At 44.1% G+C, this 22,219-nt stretch overlaps 1 protein-coding gene across 2 annotated transcripts in view; it reads left to right on the top strand.

Moving 5' to 3' along the window:
* The window catches only part of TYK2 (tyrosine kinase 2), a 124,075-nt gene that overhangs the window by 74,144 nt on the left and 27,712 nt on the right, over positions 1-22,219 (top strand). For both annotated transcript variants that reach the window (XM_073622562.1, XM_073622561.1), the window contains exons 15-16: positions 8,531-8,658; positions 9,441-9,576. In XM_073622562.1, coding sequence (XP_073478663.1) covers positions 8,531-8,658; positions 9,441-9,576 — 264 coding nt within the window. The remainder of the gene's footprint in view (positions 1-8,530; positions 8,659-9,440; positions 9,577-22,219) is intronic.

Below are 22,219 nucleotides of genomic sequence, written 5' to 3'. Positions count from 1 at the left end.
GGCAATACGTTAAATCTTATGAGACCCGGGTTGAGACTAACATATGATACAATATCATGTGTTGACCTTCCTAGTATGAATGGGAAAAACAAAGCCCCTGCTAATAGCATTTGTGCACATTAGGACTTTTTTTCCCCTGCTAAAAACAAGGGTTTATAGAGCATTTTCAGGTAGAAAGAACCACTGATGTACAACCCAAATTCCAAAAAAGGTGTGTAAAATCAACATAAACACAGAATGCAATGATTTTCAAAATCTCATAAACCTATATTTTATTCACAATAGAAAATAAAAAAATTGTCAGATGTTTAAACTGAAAAATGTACAATTTGTAGAAAAAAAGGTACTTTTGAAATTGATGGCAGCCACAGGAATGTCGTCCCATTCTTGCCAAATATAGGGTTATAACTGCTCGGCAGTCCTGAGTCTTTGTCATATTTTTCATTTCAAGATGCACAAAATATTTCAATTGGTAAAAGGTCTGGGCTTCAGGCAAGCCAGTTAAGCACCCGGCGTCTTCTACTACAAAACCATGCTGTTGTCATGTATGCGGTTTAGCAATATCCTGCTGAAATATGCAAGGCCTTCCCTGAAAAAGATATCATCTGGATGAGAGTATATGCTGCTCTAAAACATGGATATATCTTTCAGCCATGATGGTGCCTTTCAAGATCTTTAAGCTGCCCATTCCGTATGCACTAATACACCCCCATACCATCAAAGATATAGGCTTTTGACCTGAGCGCTGATAACAAGCCAAAGGGTCCCTCTCCTCCTTAGTCCGGAGGAAGAGGTGCCCATGGTTGCCAAAAAATGTCATTTTGATTTGTCTGACCACAGAACAGTTTTCCACTTTGCAACAGACCATTTTAAATGAGCCTTGACCTGGAGGCGTTTCTGGATCATAGTCAGATTTGGATTTTCTTTCTTTTTTTTTTTTTTTTTAAATCGGATATTTTTTATTGAAAATATTTTTACATTTTTTACAAAACATGCCCATTAAACATTTAAAATTACACTAACAAAGACAAAAAAAGTAATCCAAATAGACCAGTGGTTCTCAACTCCAGTCCTCAGGACCCACTAACAGGCCAGAATTGAAGTATTACCTTGGGGAAATGCAGACTAGAATACTGCAATCACTGAGCATCAAATTATATCCACCTGTGATGTATTTCAGTTATTTTGCAAACCTGGCCTGTTGGTGGGTCCCGAGGACAGGAGTTGAGAACCACTGAAATAGACTATGCAACCTCCTGATTATATAATCATTGTTGCTTAACCACTTAAGGACCGCCTAACGCCGATTTACGTCGGCAAGGCGGCACGGGCAGGCAAAATCACGTACATGTACGTGATTTGCCTCTCGCGGGTGGGGGGTCCGATCGGACCCCCCCCCGGTGCCCGAAGCGGTCCCGTTCTGTTCCCCGGCGATCGGAGATGAGGGGGAGGCCATCCGTTCGTGGCCCCCCCCTCGCGATCGCCGCCGGCCAATGGGAACACTCCTTTGCTGCTGTATGCTAAACAGCAGCAAAGGAAATGATGTCATCTCCCCTCGGCTCGGTAGTTTCCGTTCCAGCGCCGAGGGGAGAAGACATCAATGTGAGTGCACAACACACACACACACAGTAGAACATGCCAGGCACACAAAACACCCCGATCCCCCCCCCCCGATCGCCCCCCGATCCCCCCCCAATCACCCCCCCCCCCTGTCACAAACTGACACCAGCAGGTTTTTTTTTTTTTTTTTCTGATTACTGCATAGTGTCAGTTTGTGACAGTTACAGTGTTGGGACAGTGAGTATTACCCCCCTTTAGGTCTAGGATACCCCCCTAACCCCCCCTAATAAAGTTTTAACCCCTTGATCACCCCCCATCGCCAGTGTCGCTAAGCGATCATTTTTCTGATCGCTGTATTAGTGTCACTGGTGACGCTAGTTAGTGACCTAAATATTTAGGTTCGCCGTCAGTGTTTTATAGTGACAGGGACCCCCATATACTACCGAATAAATGTTTTAACCCCTTGATTGCCCCCTAGTTAACCCTTTCACCACTGATCACCGTATAACCGTTACGGGTGACGCAGGTTAGTTCGTTTATTTTTTATAGTGTCAGGGCACCCGCCGTTTATTACCGAATAAAGGTTTAGCCCCCTGATCGCCCGGCGGTGATATGCGTCGCCCCAGGCAGCGTCAGATTAGCGCCAGTACCGCTAACACCCACGCACGCAGCATGCGCCTCCCTTAGTGGTATAGTATCTGATCGGATCAATATCTGATCCGATCAGATCTATACTGGCGTCCCCAGCAGTTTAGGGTTCCCAAAAACACAGTGTTAGCGGGATCAGCCCAGATACCCGCTAGCACCTGCGTTTTGCCCCTCCGCCCAGCCCACCCAAGTGCAGTATCGATCGATCACTGTCACTTACAAAACACTAAACGCATAACTGCAGCGTTCGCAGAGTCAGGCCTGATCCCTACGATCGCTAACAGTTTTATTGGTAGCATTTTGGTGAACTGGCAAGCAAGCACCAGGCAGCGTCAGGTTAGCGCCAGTAGCGCTAGCACCCACGCACGCACCGTACACCTCCCTTAGTGGTATAGTATCTGATCGGATCAATATCTGATCCGATCAGATCTATACTAGCGTCCCCAGCAGTTTAGGGTTCCCAAAAACGCAGTGTTAGCGGGATCAGCCCAGATACCTGCTAGCACCTGCGTTGTGCCCCTCCGCCCGGCCCAGCCCAGCCCACCCAAGTGCAGTATCGATCGATCACTGTCACTTACAAGGCACTAAACGCATAACTGCAGCGTTCGCAGAGTCAGGCCTGATCCCTGCGATCGCTAACAGTTTTTTTGGTAGCATTTTGGTGAACTAGCAAGCACCGGCCCCAGGCAGCGTCAGGTTAGCGCCAGTACCACTAACACCCACGCACGCAGCATACGCCTCCTTTAGTGGTATAGTATCTGAACGGATCAATATCTGATCCGATCAGATCTATACTAGCGTCCCCAGCAGTTTAGGGTTCCCAAAAACGCAGTGTTAGTGGGATCAGCCCAGATACCTGCTAGCACCTGCGTTTTGCCCCTCCGCCCGGCCCAGTCCAGCCCACCCAAGTGCAGTATCGATCGATCACTGACACTTACAAAACACTAAACGCATAACTGCAGCGTTCGCAGAGTCAGACCTGATCCCTGCGATCGCTAACAGTTTTTTTGGAAGCTTTTTATTGAACTGGCAAGCACCAGCGGCCTAGTATACCCCGGTCGTAGTCAAACCAGCGCTGCAGTAACACTTGGTGACGTGGTGAGTCCCATAAGTGCAGTTCAAGCTGGTGAGGTGGCAAGCACAAATAGTGTCCCGCTGCCACCAAAAAGACAAACACAGGCCCGTCGTGCCCATAGTGCCCTTCCTGCTGCATTCGCCAATCCTAATTGGGAACCCACCGCTTCTGCAGCACCCGTACTTCCCCCATTCACATCCCCAACCAAATGCAGTCGGCTGCATGAGAGGCATTTTCATGTGCTCCCGAGTACCCCTACCCAACGAACCCCCCCAAAAAGATGTTGTGTCTGCAGCAAGCGCGGATATAGGCGTGACACCCGCTATTATTGTCCCTCCTGTCCTGACAATCCTGGTCTTTGCATTGGTGAATGTTTTGAACGCTACCATACACTAGTTGAGTATTAGCGTAGGGTACAGCATTGCACAGACTAGGCACACTTTCACAGGGTCTCCCAAGATGCCATCGCATTTTGAGAGACCCGAACCTGGAACCGGTTACCGTTATAAAAGTTAGTTACAAAAAAAGTGTAAAAAAAAAAATATATATATATAAAATAAAAAAAAATAGTTGTCGTTTTATTGTTCTCTCTCTCTATTCTCTCTCTCTATTGTTCTGCTCTTTTTTTACTGTATTCTATTCTGCAGTGTTTTATTGTTATTGTTATTGTTATTGTTATTATGTTTTATCATGTTTGTTTTTCAGGTATGTAATTATTTATACTTTACTGTTTACTGTGCTTTATTGTTAACCATTTTTTTGTCTTCAGGTACGCCATTCACAACTTTGAGTGGTTATACCAGAATGATGCCTGCAGGTTTAGGTATCATCTTGGTATCATTCTTTTCAGCCAGCGGTCGGCTTTCATGTAAAAGCAATCCTAGCGGCTAATTAGCCTCTAGACTGCCTTTACAAGCCGTGGGAGGGAATGCCCCCCCCCCCCCCCACCGTCTTCCGTGTTTTTCTCTGGCTCTCCTGTCTCAACAGGGAACCTGAGAATGCAGCCGGTGATTCAGCCAGCTGACCATAGAGCTGATCAGAGACAAGAGTGGCTCCAAACATCTCTATGGCCTAAGAAACCGGAAGCTACGAGCATTTTATGACTTAGATTTCGCCGGATGTAAATAGCGCCATTGGGAAATTGGGGAAGCATTTTATCACACCGATCTTGGTGTGGTCAGATGCTTTGAAGGCAGAGGAGAGATCTAGGGTCTAATAGACCCCAATTTTTTCAAAAAAGAGTACCTGTCACTACCTATTGCTATCATAGGGGATATTTACATTCCCCGAGATAACAATAAAAATGATTTAAAAAAAAAAAAAATGAAAGGAACAGTTTAAAAATAAGATAAAAAAGCAAAAAAATAATAAAGAAAAAAAAAAAAAAAAAAAAAAGCACCCCTGTCGCCCCCTGCTCTTGCGCTAAGGCGAACGCAAGCGGCGGTCTGTCGTCAAACGTAAACAGCAATTGCACCATGCATGTGAGGTATCGCCGCGAAGGTCAGATCGAGGGCAGTAATTTTTGCAGTAGACCTCCTCTGCAAATCTAAAGTGGTAACCTGTAAAGGCTTTTAAAGGCTTTTAAAAATGTATTTATTTTGTTGCCACTGCACGTTTGTGCGCAATTGTAAAGCATGTCATGTTTGGTATCCATGTACTCGGTCTAAGATCATCTTTTTTATTTCATCAAACATTTGGGCAATATAGTGTGTTTTAGTGCATTAAAATTTAAAAAAGTGTGTTTTTTCCCCAAAAAATGCGTTTGAAAAATCGCTGCGCAAATACTGTGTGAAAAAAAAAAATGAAACACCCACCATTTTAATCTGTAGGGCATTTGCTTTAAAAAAATATATAATGTTTGGGGGTTCAAAGTAATTTTCTTGCAAAAAAAAAAAACTTTTTCATGTAAAAAATAAGTGTCAGAAAGGGCTTTGTCTTCAAGTGGTTAGAAGAGTGGGTGATGTGTGACATAAGCTTCTAAATGTTGTGCATAAAATGCCAGGACAGTTCAAAACCCCCCCCAAATGACCCCATTTTGGAAAGTAGACACCCCAAGCTATTTGCTGAGAGGCATGTCGAGTCCATGGAATATTTTATATTGCGACACAAGTTGCGGGAAAGAGACAAATTTTTTTTTTTTTTTTTTTTTTTGCACAAAGTTGTCACTAAATGATATATTGCTCAAACATGCCATGGGAATATGTGAAATTACACCCCAAAATACATTCTGCTGCTTCTCCTGAGTATGGGGATACCACATGTGTGAGACTTTTTGGGAGCCTAGCCGTGTACGGGACCCCGAAAACCAAGCACCGCCTTCAGGCTTTCTAAGGGCGTGAATTTTTGATTTCACTCTTCACTGCCTATCACAGTTTCGGAGGCCATGGAATGCCCAGGTGGCACAAAACCCCCCCAAATGACCCCATTTTGGAAAGTAGACACCCCAAGCTATTTGCTGAGAGGTATAGTGAGTATTTTGCAGACCTCACTTTTTGTCACAAAGTTTTGAAATTTGAAAAAAGAAAAAAAAAAAAAGTTTTTTCTTGTCTTTCTTCATTTTCAAAAACAAATGAGAGCTGCAAAATACTCACCATGCCTCTCAGCAAATAGCTTGGGGTGTCTACTTTCCAAAATGGGGTCATTTGGGGGGGTTTTGTGCCACCTGGGCATTCCATGGCCTCCGAAACGGTGTTAGGCAGTGAAGAGTAAAATCAAAAATTCACGCCCTTAAAAACGCTGAAGGCGGTGATTGGTTTTCGGGGCCCCGTACGCGGCTAGGCTCCCAAAAAGTCCCACACATGTGGTATCCCTATACTCAGGAGAAGCAGCTAAATGTATTTTGGGGTGCAATTCCACATATGCCCATGGCCTGTGTGAGCAATATATCATTTAGTGACAACTTTGTGCAAAAAAAAAAAAAAAAAAAGTGTCACTTTCCCGCAACTTGTGTCAAAATATAAAATATTCCATGGACTCAATATGCCTCTCAGCAAATAGCTTGGGGTGTCTACTTTCCAAAATGGGGTCATTTGGGGGGGGGGTTGTGCCACCTGGGCATTCCATGGCCTCCGAAACTGTGATAGGCAGTGAAGAGTGAAATCAAAAAGTTACACCCTTAGAAATCCTGAAGGCGGTGATTGGTTTTTGGGGTCCCATACGCGGCTAGGCTCCCAAAAAGTCCCACACATGTGGTATCCCCGTACTCAGGAGAAGTAGCTGAATATATTTTGGGGTGCAATTCCACATAGGCCCATGGCCTGTGTGAGCAATATATCATTTAGTGACAACTTTTTGTAAATATTTTTTTTTTTTTTTTTTTTTGTCATTATTCAATCACTTGGGACAAAAAAAATAAATATTCAATGGGTTCAACATGCCTATCAGCAATTTCCTTGGGGTGTCTACTTTCCAAAATGGGGTCATTTGGGGGGGTTTTGTACTGCCCTGCCATTTTAGCACCTCAAGAAATGACATAGGCAGTCATAAACTAAAAGCTGTGTAAATTCCAGAAAATGTACCCTAGTTTGTAGACGCTATAACTTTTGCGCAAACCAATAAATATACGCTTATTGACATTTTTTTTACCAAAGACATGTGGCCGAATACATTTTGGCCTAAATGTATGACTAAAATTGAGTTTATTGGATTTTTTTTATAACAAAAAGTAGAAAATATCATTTTTTTTCAAAATTTTCGGTCTTTTTCCGTTTATAGCGCAAAAAATAAAAACTGCAGAGGTGATCAAATACCATCAAAAGAAAGCTCTATTTGTGGGAAGAAAAGGACGCAAATTTCGTTTGGGTACAGCATTGCATGACCGCGCAATTAGCAGTTAAAGCGACGCAGTGCCAAATTGGAAAAAGACCTCTGGTCCTTAGGCAGCATAATGGTCCAGGGCTCAAGTGGTTAAGATCTTTCAACATAACAATGAGTTAATAATTACACTAGTTGGCTGCATTATAAAACAGACCATTATATTCAGTTGAATAATTCTACCTTAACGGATTATGTGTACTGCTATCCCATACCTGGGATCTACCCCTCCACTAACTTTCAATAAACTCATCGGTAGGCTCAGCATATTTATGCAAATAAATTAGAGTCTAACCATCGAGACCAAATTTTCCGAAATTTTATTGGGCATTTTCTATGTTTTTATGTCAAATCCTCCCTTAACTTAAAAGTATTCGCATCAGACCTTAGAGCAATTGGTGGAAGTCTGATAACCATTTCTGCAATATGAGTTTACGGCTATATACATAGACTGCAGCCACATTGCATGCATTTCAGGTGGGAGAATATCTTCCGATATAATCCCTAACAAAGCTATTTTTGTATCGGAATAAATGTGTGTAGAGATTAGAATATTTTAAGGTGTCAATATATACTCTCAATATCGATACAGTTTGGGGCAACGCCACATCATATGTATGTGTGCCCATTTTCAGGTACATCTAGGTCAGTTTGGTGTAACTGCCTTACCCCAAGCATTTTTTTAGTAGTATAGTATAGTGAGACCTGTGAAAAATAAATAGCTGAGTCAAACACTGTGAAGAGGATGAGGAGACTCTGATCAAATTCTCCAAAGTTTGCTTCCATGCCTCATCATTAATAGTCTCCTGATCCCTACACCACCACCCAAGACTACCACTCTGTATACTTGCATTAGTTGTTGTCTGTAGGGAGGAATATATGTCGCTAATAAGTCCCTTTTTGGAACTCCTAGTAGACACTGCTAGTGTTAAACTTGTAGAAGGACCTTTAAGGGCACTTACCTGTCCAGAAATCCAGCAATGTCTGCACCCGAGCCAATTACTCAATTGGCTTTGGCTGCAGGCGCCGACATCTTCAGTAAGGGAAACCGGCAGTGAAGCCTTCAGGCTTCACAGGCGGTTCTCTATTGCGCATGCAGAAATGGCCCAGCTAACTGTTTTGGGACTCGTTGCTGCCATCAATTGTAAAATTACCAATTTTTTTATCCTAAAATTGGTACATTTTCTCAGTTTTTCTATTGTGGATAAAATTTGGGTTAATGAAAATTTGCAAATTGTTGCATTCTGTTTCTTATGTGGATTTTACCGTTTCCCAACTTTTTTGGAATTGGGATTGTATGTGGACTGATTAGCCAGTGTGCACTGCAAATAAAGTTAAGCACATTTGAGCTTCTCTTGTTGATGGATCAGGTTTGCTCTGTGTGTATTCAAACTTACATTTCATTGGTCACATTTCTGTTCTGTCTTATGCTAGACATCATGGTGGAGGAGTTTATAGAACATGGGCCGTTGGATGTCTGCTTACGCAAAGATAAACATCTGATCACGACAGGTTGGAAGTTCACTGTAGCTAGACAGCTGGCCAGTGCTTTGAGTTACCTGGTAAGTGCATTGTTTATTGATAGATCTTTATGAAATGGGGTCTGTTCAGGATTGTAGATCACACCTAGACTGCTATTGGGAAAGTCTTGGCTAGTTAAAGCTGAGCTTCATGCTGATCATTGCAGGTTTATTTGAAATTTACTGTAGTTTTGGATGGAGTGGAGATGGATTAGAACACTTAGAAAATTCCAAATTTTGGGTTGTCCCCAGAAAAGTAATGGAAGGGAAATCTTCCAATGGGTACACTAGTTCTGGTGGCCTGGGGGTCCCCAAGGAATTTCCTTGATTTTCAGGGATTTCATCTAACTTGATTTTTGGCTGTAGGACAGGAAGTGAGAAGAAATCTCCGCAATAGGATACAGATGGCGAAAAAAAAATCTGACGGGTTATAACCCTCCTTTGCTCTATCCAAAATTAACAAAAAAGGTTTTGCCTATAGTTCTAATTTAAGCCTGGTCTTCTTTCAACAGCTGTGACTTCTGTGAGTAGGTATCAAGCTATCATTGCCAGTAAAAACGAGCACCTGGCTTCTTGTTTCAATTTCATTCAACTGGTTGTCGCTGCTTTCAGGGTTGGGTATCCATGGAGGCTAATAAAATTTGGTGTCCGGACCATTTTGAGGTCCCTTACATAATTATGTGTTGGATTACTTGTCTTTATCATCTAGGTTTTAGTTCTCTAGTTTGTGGAGTAGCTATGTTCTGTGGTTATTTTTTATATAGAAATGACTTTATATATTTTCTGTGATATGATAGAACAAATACATTTTCTTCTTTCTGCAGGAAGATAAGAATTTGGTCCATGGAAATGTCTGTGCGAATAACATCCTACTGGCCAGGAAAGGTCTAGAAGATGGATCTTCTCCGTTCATTAAACTCAGCGACCCAGGCGTGACCTTCACAGTGCTGTCCAGAGAGGGTACGGAGTGATGTTTTATGTCCCAATATGTGCATTTGTCTGGTACAGCGTGTCTGATGCTGTTATTCATTTCTGGGCACCAAGTGAGCTCCTGACCACCATGTGCACTCCATACACAGGGGCCTGAATTGTGCCTGACTTTGGAGCCAAGCCCACACTTTTCTAAATGTACATGTCACAGTCTGCGCTGGGTACTTGGATTCTTGTGTTGGACTGTAGGCCCCTTTCACACGATCGGACCGTTCAGGTCCGCCTGTCAGTTTTGACGGCGGACCTGAACGGGCGCTCCATGTTAGTCTATGGAGCGTCGGATGTCAGCGGAGACATGTCCGCTGACATCCGACCCGGTCCGATCCGCTGAAGAGCAGACGGATGACCCTACGTCCAGGTCCGTCGCTGGCGGATCGGATCGGGGGAGATCTGACGAAAACGGACACGCTGTCCTTTTTCGTCCGATCCCTCCATAGGCGGCAGCGGCACCTGACAAGCCCCTCCCCGCTCAGTGAGCAGAGAGGGACCTGTCATCCGCCGGCTCAGCGGAGATCAACGGACAGATCTCCCGCTGAGCCGGCGGACCGAGGCGGGCTCCGTAGAAACGGAGTCCGCCTCATGTGAAAGGGGCCTTAAACTTTTGAGTTAGAATACAGCGATCATCCATAACATGAATATATAAATAAAGTGATGCGCTCGTAATATCTCAAGGATATCCTACTACTTCAATGCACTGACAAGTCACATCCTAAAGTGAATACATTGTTACAAACTTTTACAAAAACATAGGCTGTATATATAAATATAAATACAATGTGTTAAAATTATCTGGTGTGATTTTCTAATTGAAGACCTCCTGGGATACAAATCCAAAGCTGTGTGAAGTTGGCACCCCATGTTTGTAAAACCTGAATAAAAATATACCATTCGTTTGTGCCGCGTTTGTGCTGATTTGTGCCGCAAAAATGAGCGTTTGTGCCGGTTCGGTTTCTGAGATATTAAACATTCAATTTAATGCAAGCCCCGCCCACTTTGCACCCCATGTCCCTGAATTTTAAAAACAAACGCACCATTCGTTTGTGCCGCGTTTGTGCTGGTTTGTGCCGCAAAAATAAACGTTTGTGCCGCTTTGGTTGCGGAGATATTGTGCGTTATAGTTGCTGTAACCCCGCCCATTTTGCACCCCATGTTCCTGAATTTTAAAAACAAACGCGCCATTCGTTTGTGCCGCGTTTGTGCTGGTTTGTGCCGCAAAAATAAACGTTTGTGCCGCTTTGGTTGCGGATATATTGTGCGTTATAGTTGCTGTAACCCCGCCCATTTTGCACCCCATGTTCCTGAATTTTAAAAACAAACGTGCCATTCGTTTGTGCCGCGTTTGTGCTGGTTTGTGCCGCAAAAATAAAAGTTTGTGCCGCTTTGGTTGCTGAGATATTGTGCGTTATAGTTGCTGTAACCCCGCCCACTTTGCACCCCATGTTCCTGAATTTTAAAAACAAACGCGCCATTCGTTTGTGCCGCGTTTGTGCTGGTTTGTGCCGCAAAAATAAACGTTTGTGCCGCTTTGGTTGCGGAGATATTGTGCGTTATAGTTGCTGTAACCCCGCCCATTTTGCACCCCATGTTCCTGAATTTTAAAAACAAACACGCCATTCGTTTGTGCCGCGTTTGTGCTGGTTTGTGCCGCAAAAATAAATGTTTGTGCCGCTTTGGTTGCGGAGATATTGTGCGTTATAGTTGCTGTAACCCCGCCCATTTTGCACCCCATGTTCCTGAATTTTAAAAACAAACGCGCCATTCGTTTGTGCCGCGTTTGTGCTGGTTTGTGCCGCAAAAATAAACGTTTGTGCCGCTTTGGTTGTGGAGATATTGTGCGTTATAGTTGCTGTAACCCCGCCCATTTTGTACCCCATGTTCCTGAATTTTAAAAACAAACACGCCATTCGTTTGTGCCGCGTTTGTGCTGGTTTGTGCCGCAAAAATAAATGTTTGTGCCGCTTTGGTTGCGGAGATATTGTGCGTTATAGTTGCTGTAACCCCGCCCATTTTGCACCCCATGTTCCTGAATTTTAAAAACAAACGTGCCATTCGTTTGTGCCGCGTTTGTGCCGCAAAAATAAAACTTTGTGCCGCTTTGGTTGCGGAGATATTGTGCGTTATAGTTGCTGCAACCCCACCCACTTTGCACCCCATGTCCCTGAATTTTAAAAACAAACGTGCCATTCGTTTGTGCCGCGTTTGTGCTGGTTTGTGCCGCAAAAATAAACGTTTGTGCCGCTTTGGTTGCGGAGATATTGTGCGTTATAGTTGCTGCAACCCCACCCACTTTGCACCCCATGTTCCTGAATTTTAAAAACAAACGCGCCATTTGTTTGTGCCGGGTTTATGCTGGTTTGTGTCGCAAAAATAAACGTTTGTGCAGCTTTGGTTGCGGAGATATTGTGCGTTATATGTTGTCAAACCACATTGACTTTACACCTTGTTATTAAAGATTACATACAGAACCTAAACTCAGCTTGGGTTTCCTTAATGTAAAGCTCCTCCCACTGTACTGGCACTGCACTTCATATTGTACCCTGAAAAAGGCACCTCTGCCGGGTTAGCCCCCCCATATCAAAATTTTTGAAAAAATCTTATGCAGTTTGTTAGATCTTTGTTAGATCAGGTTAGATCAACCGTTGTTTGCGTTAGATCTCACACAGAAGAAGCGATATTAACAGTTATTTGCTGGGGGGGCTAACCCGTCATCAGCCCCCCCTTATCAAAAAATTGACCAAACAGTTAGCTATTTTGGAAGCAATTTGTTGGATCCGGTATGATCAAGTGTTTTTAACGTTAGATCTCACATAATTGGAGACTGATTAAGTGATTAATGTGGGGGGGCTGGCCCCCCCTTATCAAATTTTCGGCCCAAAAATCATTCAGGCTAATAGATATTCGTTAGATCCGGTAAGATCAAGTGGTTTTAAAGTTAGATCTCACATCATTTCAGAGATATTCCACATCAAAATAGAGATATTAGGTGGTACATATGGACGGGTTAGCCCCCCCCTTATCAAATTTTCGGGCCAAAAATCATTCAAGCTAATAGATATTGGTTAGATCCGGTAAGATCAAGCGGTTTTAACGTTAGATCTCACATCATTTCAGAGATATTCCACATCAAAATAGAGATATTAGGTGGTACATATGGACGGGCTGGCCCCCCCTTATATTCAGCGCAATGAAAATCACACCCAACTTTTGCTGCGGCGCAAAAACTTTTCCTCAGCTGCGGGGGCCCAACTTATGATCCTGCACACAAGCCCACTGCTTTCAGAAAATACCCCTGACCTGAGCTCATCATTGCACATCCATTCCAGATGCTCGTATGTGACATCACATACATCCCATACATCACATACATCACATACAAGCACGTGGGCTGGATGCGAGAGGTGAATCAGCAGGATGAGTGTGCCAGGACAAGTAGATGTGTCTCATCTCTGCTTCCTTTTACCACTCTGCATATCACACATATCATAGATGAGAAGAGGGTACATTGGTGGGAAAAATGAGCAGGAGGGGTTTAGATGTGGGACAGAAGAACAGGAGGGTACAGCCGTGGGGCAGATGTGCAGGGGGGGTTCAGTTTTGGTGCAGATGAGAAGGAGGTTCAGTGGTGGGACAGAAAAGCAGGGGGGGTAGAACAGTGGGGCAAATGTGAAAAGAGGTGTATTGGTGGGACAGATGAGCAGGAGGTTACAGTGGTGGGGCAGGAGAACAGGGGGAACATAGGTGGGGCAGAAGAGCAGGGGGTACAGAGGTGAAACAGATGTGCAGGAGGTACATTAGTAAGGCAGATGAAAAAGCGGGTTACAGTGGTAGGGCAGATGAGAAGGTGATTCAGTAGTAGACAGAAGAGCATGGGAATATGGCGGTGGAGCAAATGTGCAGAGAGGTACAGTGGTGGGGCAGATGAGAAAAATGGTACATTGATGGGGTAGATGAGCAGGGGGGTTACAGTGGTGGGGCAGAAGAGCAAAGGGGTACAGTGGTGGTGCAGATGTGCAGAAGGTGCAGTGGTGGGAGGGATGCGAAGGGGGTTCAGCAGTGGTACAGAAAAGTAGGGGGGTACAGTGATGGGACAGATGAGTGGGGGAGGGGTTTAGTGTTGGGCCAGATGAGAAGGGGGTTACAGTGGTGGGAAAATGAGCAGGAGGGGTTCAGTGTTGGGGCAGATGAGAAGGGGGTTTAGCGGTGGGACAGAAGAGCAGGGGGGTACAGCGGTGGGGCAGATGTGAAAGGAGGTGCATTGGTGGACAGATGAGCAGGGGGTTACAGTGGTTGGGCAGAAGAGCAGGGAGAACAGAGGTGGGGCAGATGTACAGGGGGGTACAGTGGCGGGGCAGAGGAGAAAGGAGGTACATTAGTGGTACAGATGAGCAGGGGGTTACAGCGGTGGGGCAGAAGAGCAGGGGGAACAGAGGTGAGACAGATGTGCAGGAGGTACAGTGATGGGGCAGAAGAGAAAGGGGGTTACAGTGGTGGGGCAGATGAGAAAGGGGGTTACAGAGGTGGGGCAGATGAGAAAGGGGGTTTCAGTGGTGGGGCAGATGAGAAAGGGGGTTACAGAGGTGGGGCAGATGAGAAAGGGGGTTACAGTGGTGGGGCAGATGAGAAAGGGGGTTACAGAGGTGGGGAAGATGAGCAGGGGGAACAGAGGTGGGACAGATGTGCGGGAGGTACAGTGGTGGGGCAGATGAGAAAGGGGTTTACAGTGGTGGGGCAGATGAGAAAGGGGGTTAGAGAGGTGGGACAGATGAGAAAGGGGGTTACAGTGGTGGGGCAGATGAGCAGATAAGTTCAGTGTTAGGACAGATGAGAAGATGGTTCAGCAGTGAGACAGAAGAGCATGGGGGTACGGTGGTGGGGCAGATTTGCAGGGGGTTACAGTGGTGGGGGCAGTTGAGCAGGGGGGTACAGCGGTGGGGCAGATTTGCAGGTGATACAGTGATCTGAGGTGTGAAGGTGTATGAATTGGGGTTGATCTGAGGCATGAGAGTGCAGGATGTTAATTTCTCACTACTAAAGTAGTTTACAGCATTTACTTTATAAAAAATCCTTTTCGTGATTGAGATTGTGAAGTTGACTTTTTTGTTATAAAATCGGCATGCTCAATTTCTTTGAAAACATTTTTCGGCACACTGCTCAAAAGGCTGCTTACCTCCTGGCCTATCAGTTTTTATTAAAGATGGAAAATGGGCTGTGGAGCAAGACCCGCTGTCGCCCAAAACTATTTTCTCATTTTCAATAATCAAAGAAGGTAAGGAAAAAAGGATGGAAAAGGTAAGAGGAGAGAAGGGGGGGGGAGGTAAGGCTGGGCGGGTGAAATGGCGTTGGTTCAGGATAACTATGGTGAACGGGCTCCGGAACTTATCTGTGACATTAAGTCCCAAGAAGGGCAGTACCCTCTGCGGAAACGACAAACTGGTTCCATAGTCCCCAAGTGTTAGAGTATTTTTCCTGTTGGTGTTGTGCAGTGAGTACTCGATCTTCCATCTCATTTGGAATGGAGTTTTTATAGAGTTTGGCTCAGATGGAGGAGACATGTAGCAGGAAAAAGCTGGATCACCAGGAACCTTGTATTCCGTAAATTTTTGCGTGGTTTATCTGTCTCCCAGAAGTGGATCAATTTAGGGCACGACCAAAATATGTGAAGTCGTGTTCCTCCATCCCCCTGGCATCTCCAACATTGGTCAGTAGTTGCAGGGTGAGGTACCACCTTGTTAACAGTTTATAGTTGGTCTCTTTCATTTTCGTACAAACCGATGATTTCAACGAAAATCTGAGGACATGTTGTATCTGAGCAGATGTAAATGTACGCCCCAGCTTACTTTCCCATTTGTTCAAGAACGGTAAGTGTGGTTGTTCAGCCGGACAGTTCAAGAGGGCGTATGTTTTGGATAGAGCCTGTGGAAGGGAACCCTCTTTGGAACAGTATGCTTCAAAGGACGTCAGGGGACGATTAAATCCCTGTGGATTAGGCAAAGTATTGAGAAAGTGTTGTAATTGTAGCGCTGTCCACAAGGAAAGTTTGAAGGGCTCATTAGCACTACTGTGGAAGGCCATTGGCCTCCCGTTAGGAAGTGGGATGCCTGGACCCTACCTGTTTGGCTTAGGGTCCGAAACATTTGCGGTTCCAGACCAGGGAGGAACCACGGTTTTTCTATGATAGGGAGCAATGGGGAATCAGGGAAGAAAGCCGGTTCTGTGTGCTGACCTGGGAGCATATGCGGAGTGTCGTACCCATTATGGGGTGTGACTTCAGCACAGGCGGTAGTTGGTCATAGCACCACAGAGCCCCTGGCAGCAGAATGTCAGTCTGGGCCTGTTCCAGTTGTGCCCACAATTTAGAGCAGCGATGCCAAAATTTATTAATTTTAAGCTACTGCCACAGGGGCCTAACTTCTCATATAAAATAACAAATTGTTATGTATTTATCATAGATTAAATAAAACATCTCACTGATCAAACTGCAACAAGCTTTTATCCCTACTTACATTGCGATTATTACTGATTTCTGCCATGTGCATGCTAGGTTTAATGCAATAATAACTTCATCTAACAATTAACTACTAACTTGGATGTTGTTATTGGCAAAGAATATGAAATCTCTGAAATGATGTGAGATCTTACGTTAAAACCTCTTGATCTTACCGGATCTAACGAATATCTATTAGCCTGAATGATTTTTGGGCCGAAAATTTGATAAGGGGGGGCTAACCCTTCCATATGTACCACCTAATATCTCTATTTTGATGTGGAATATCTCTGAAATGATGTGAGATCTAACGTTAAAACCACTTGATCTTACCGGATCTAACGAATATCTATTAGCCTGAATGATTTTTGGGCCGAAAATTTGATAAGGGGGGGCCAGCCCCCCCCACATTAATCACTTAATCAGTCTCTAATTATGTGAGATCTAACGTTAAAAACACTTGATCATACCGGATCTAACAAATTGCTTCCAAAATAGCTAACTGTTTGGTCAATTTTTTGATAAGGGGGGGCTGATGACGAGTTAGCCCCCCCAGCAAATAACTGTTAATATCGCTTCTTCTGTGTGAGATCTAACGCAAACAACAGTTGATCTAACCTGATCTAACAAAGATCTAACAAACTGCATAAGATTTTTTCAAAAATTTTGATATGGGGGGGCTAACCCGGCAGAGGTGCCTTTTTCAGGGTACAATATGAAGTGCAGTGCCAGTACAGTGGGAGGAGCTTTACATTAAGGAAACCCAAGCTGAGTTTAGGTTCTGTATGTAAGCTTTATTAACAAGGTGTAAAGTCAATGTGGTTTGACAACATATAACGCACAATATCTCCGCAACCAAAGCTGCACTGTGGGCGGGGTTGCAGCAACTATAACGCACAATATCTCCGCAACCAAAGCGGCACAAACATTTATTTTTGCGGCACAAACGAATGGCGCGTTTGTTTTTAAAATTCAGGAACATGGGGTGCAATGTGGGCGGGGTTGCAGCAACTATAACGCACAATATCTCCGCAACCAAAGCGGCACAAACATTTATTTTTGCGGCACAAACCAGCACAAACGCGGCACAAACGAATGGCGCGTTTGTTTTTAAAATTCAGGAACATGGGGTGCAAAATGGGCGGGGTTACAGCAACTATAACGCACAATATCTCCGCAACCAAAGTGGCACAAAGTTTTATTTTTGTGGCACAAACCAGCACAAACGCGGCACAAACGAATGGCACATTTGTTTTTAAAATTCAGGAACATGGGGTGCAAAATGGGCGGGGTTACAGCAACTATAACGCACAATATCTCCGCAACCAAAGCGGCACAAACGTTTATTTTTGCGGCACAAACCAGCACAAACGCGGCACAAACGAATGGCGCGTTTGTTTTTAAAATTCAGGAACATGGGGTGCAAAATGGGCGGGGTTACAGCAACTATAACGCACAATATCTCCGCAACCAAAGCGGCACAAACGTTTATTTTTGCGGCACAAACCAGCTCAAATGCGGCACAAACGAATGGCACGTTTGTTTTTAAAATTCAGGGACATGGGGTGCAAAGTGGGCGGGGCTTGCATTAAATTGAATGTTTAATATCTCAGAAACCGAACCGGCACAAACGCTCATTTTTGCGGCACAAATCAGCACAAACGCGGCACAAACGAATGGTATATTTTTATTCAGGTTTTACAAACATGGGGTGCCAACTTCACACAGCTCAAATCCAAAATTATTTCCCACTGTTCTTGTGAATAAAAGAAACCAAAATATTGTGAAAAAATAGTGAATAAATAAATAAATAAATGTTAAGATTAACAATTATAAAGGGATTATAATTGTGTGAGTTCCAATACACCTCAATTAGGATGGTGATTACTTCACTGGTTAGAAGCAAAATTGATACCTCCTATGCGTGTTAAAACAGGGCTTTGTGAGTCTAGGTGAATCAGCAGTGGATAGGCTTACATCCGCCGGCTTGGATCATTTGTTCTCCGCTTCTATTGCTTTCCCCCATATGAAATACAAAAGTGGGAAAAGACCATTGCGCACAAATCATCTACTACATGTAAATTAGCAGAGACCCCAATAGATCCACTCACATGATGTTAGGAATATAGATCGCATTTCTCAAATTTTGGTCAGTAAATTGCTCGCCTCCGTGTTCCTCCGTCACTGGAGGCTGTACACTGACAAGAGCTTCACCAGCTCCTCCCCACGCGTATCGTCACTGAGCACGTGACTTTTTCAAGGGACCCACTTTACAAGTGGGGTGTCACTGAATGTTTGCAGCTGTAGTATCTGGATATTTGAAGTTTATTTGCATTTATTAGTTTATTTCTATTTATTCTCACGTAGTTTTATATTTTCACTTCAGCGCTTTAGTATTTTATCACTTTCATCCATAACATGAGAGGCCACTGAGAGGTAAAGTAAATAACATTCATTATCTCATTACAATGCAATCTGAAAGTTGGTGGGATATATCAGACAGCAAGTGAACATGTTGCCCCTAAAGTTGATGAGCTGAAAGTAAAAAAATGGGCAAGCATTTGAGTGACTTTAACAAGGGCCAAATTGTAATGGCTAGCCGACCGGGTCAGAGCAACTCCAAAATTCCAGCTCTTGTGGGATGTTTTCTGTCTGCAGTGGTCAGGACCGACCAAAAGTGATTCAAGCAAGGAAAACTGGTGAACCAGCAGTAGGGCTATGGGCGGCCAAGGCTTATTGATGCACGTGGGGAGCGAAGGCTGGCCTTTGTAATTTGATCCAATTGAGGCGCTATTGTAGCTAAACTTGCCTAAAAAGTTAAAGTGATAAAGTTAAAGGGGTTGTAAAGGTAAAATTTTTTTTAAAAAAAAATAACAAACATGTTATACTTACCTTCACTGTGCAGCTCGTTCTGCACAGAGTGGCCCCGAACCTGGTCTTCTGGGGTCCCTCGGCGGCTGTTTCAGCTCCTCCCCGCAAGCATTAACCACCTTAATGCGAGCTCCCTCGCATGGTGGTTAGTGCTTGCGGGCGCGCTCCCGTGATACAGCCGACGGCTATAGCCGCTCACTGTATCACTCGGCCCCACCCCCCAGCGCGCCGCGTCATTGGATGTGATTGACAGCAGCGCGAGCCAATGGCTGCGCTGCTTCCAATCCATCCACTGTAGCCAATCAGCGGCCAGGGTGAGCGGAGGAATAGATGTCGGGAACGAGAAGCTGACTTTCGAGGGGTCAGGTAAGTAAAACGGGGAGGCTGGGGGCGGCGGTATTGTCAGAAGTTTTTTCACCTTAATGCATTTACCTTTACAACCCCTTTAAAGTGATATTAAAGTCAAGTTAAAAAAAAAAAAATAAAGTAATTACCAAACATTTTACACTTACCAGCGTAATGGTTTTGCATAGAGCAGACCTGATCCTTCTCTTCTCGGGTCTACCGCTGGTGCTCCTGTCTCCACCCTCCTGCCAAGTGCCCCATGGCAAACAACTTGCTGTGGGGGCACCCGAGCAGGCTCACTCACGAGCCCCTGCTCTGCGTGTCCATTCAGACACGGAGCCGCAGCTCGGTCTTTTTCGCCCCCTCTTTCTTCTTATTGGCTCACTGGCTGTAATTGACAGCAGTGTGAGCCAATGGCCCCCACAGGGGGCTCTGGTGAGTATTAGGGAGGCTGGGGTGGAGTTGTTGCACACAGGTTTTTTTACCTTTATGCATAGAATGCATAAAGGTAAAAAACCTTGAGCCTTTAGAACCACTTTAATGCTGGTTCCTATAGAAAGGTGTCCGAACACACACAGGTCTTTGCAGTTTTTTGTGTATGGGTCTGAGTAGCCACAGACTGGTTAGGGTGCCCCTGCTGACCCGTGTCCACAGCCGAAAGCGTCTACAATGGACACATGAGCATCAGAACTGGACCACGGAGTAATGAAAGAAGATGGCCTGGTCTGATGAATCACGTTTCCTTTTACGTCATGTGAATGGTCGATTGCGTGTGTGTGGCTTACCTAGGGAAGAAATGGCACAAGGATGCCATCCATGGAGGCCCAACCTCACAACTTACAGGACTTAAAGGATCTGCTACTGACTGACAGCTTGGTGCCAGATACCACAGCATACCATCACAGGTCTAGTGATGTCCATGCCTTGATGGGTCAGGGTTGTTTTGGTGGCAAAAGGGTGACCTACTCCATATTGAGTGGGTGGTCATATTGTTATGGTGGGTGTTCATAATGTCATGGCTGATCAATGTATATTTTTATATATCCCAGAGAGCACCGTAATCAACTAGAATGTTATGAAAGGTCATTTTTGGCTGTGTGCATAAGCCTTTACTGTCTGTTTATATAAGAGATTTTATGGTGGCATAGTAAGAAAACATGTTCAATGTCTTAAAACACCCAGTTATTCTATAGAGCCCTGCTGCCCAACCTGTAGCCTGGAGACCTCTGCACATGGTAACCTGCGATTTTCCTTGCGTTGGTGTTTACTCAGGTCCAGAAAGGAGAATAATTATTTAGAATTGAGTCATTTATTTAAATGGTTTAATTTATTTTTTGCACACTGTTTTACTTATTTCAGTGCTGTCCATCTGTTTTGATATTTTATAATGGGTTTTGCTCAGAGAAACACCAGATAAGTCATTTTTAGGGGGTTGTAGGAAACAAAAAATGTGGAAGCATTGATTTGTAAAGTGGCTGTAATTGCAGTCTCATAGAACATGTCTCCAGTTTATGACACAGATCTGGCCAAAGTGGTTATGACAGCCTAATGGCTGTTTTATGTAATAGGAAGCAAACACACAGGTTTATGGATGGGATATGATGTCATTGGAATTTGTCACATGCCTGATGAAGGGGTCCTGCGTGACTCCGAAACGTTGCTTTAATTTTTTGATACTATGTTTAAAGCTTTGGACCCAACTTTGGAGATCCTGGTGTGCTGGTGACACTTCTTTCGCATGATTGCAGTTGGTTCCAGCCCTTGATCATTTCAGCACCCAATCTAAGATACAACCGTTTGCGCAAGAACATGTGCGTTGGGAGTATTGCATTGGAGGTTCAGTTTATGACTGTCTCCTGAATCATCTCTTCAGTCTCCACTGAAGTAGCATGTCCACCGTCTCTCACCATCTACTGCAGCATGTTCAGACTTTGGCCATCTCTTATACCATGGCCGTAGTCTCTAACCATCTCCTGTTGCATGTCTGCTGTCTCTTGACAGAGTTCTTTACCCTTACATTCACTGAATATTACGTGTGGCCCTTTAGTAATGTCGAGGGCTGCACTTGAGGCCCCCTATATCAAAAAAGTCGACCACCTCTGCTTTAGAATCTTGTATTTGTATACACCATACCTGTGCACCCTTTTGGGTTTTTCATATCTACTTTGTAACCTCAGTTGTGACAGTCCTCATATTTCCATCATTGCCCATTTGTTGTCCGCAGATTTTCATAATTGCATGGATATTGTCACAAACATTTGTATATTGTCTGCATATTGTCACAGTTGCTGGCTTGTTGCCCCCATATAGTTGCCATTGCCTGTTTGTTGCCCCATATAGTTGCCATTGCCTCTTTGTTGCCCCCATATCATTGCCATTGCCTGTTTGTTGCCCCCCCATATAGTTGCCATTGCCTGTTAGTTACCCCTCCCCCACACACACACACACACACAAACATATAGTTGCCATTGCCTGTTTGTTGCCCCCCCCCCCAATATAGTTGCCATTGCCTGTTTGTTGCCCCCATATAGTTACAATTGCCTGTTTGTTGCCCCCCATATACAATGTAATCACAACTGCCCATTTATTGCATTTCGTAATGCGTATTGTAACAATTGCCTAATAGCTGCCTGCATAATGTAACACTTCACTGGTTATTGCCTGTGTAATGTATAAAATTGCCCATTTGTGGCTCATGTATTGTAAGGATTGCCAATTTTTACATACAATTAAAGGTACATGTAGGTACCTTTTTTACCACTGTATATTTACTAAAAAAAGTCCTGTAGGTCTGTTACTAATAGAAGTATTATTATTATAATAATAATAATATTTTCATAGTATTTGATATTTTATGATTATACTATTATAATTATTATTACATATGTTTCGCCATGGCTACTACCTTCTGTC

This window comes from Aquarana catesbeiana, linkage group LG03 (assembly GCF_042186555.1).
Source record: "Aquarana catesbeiana isolate 2022-GZ linkage group LG03, ASM4218655v1, whole genome shotgun sequence".
In the NCBI taxonomy this organism is placed as follows: Eukaryota; Metazoa; Chordata; class Amphibia; order Anura; family Ranidae; genus Aquarana; species Aquarana catesbeiana.
This window is presented reverse-complemented; position numbering and strand designations above follow the sequence as displayed.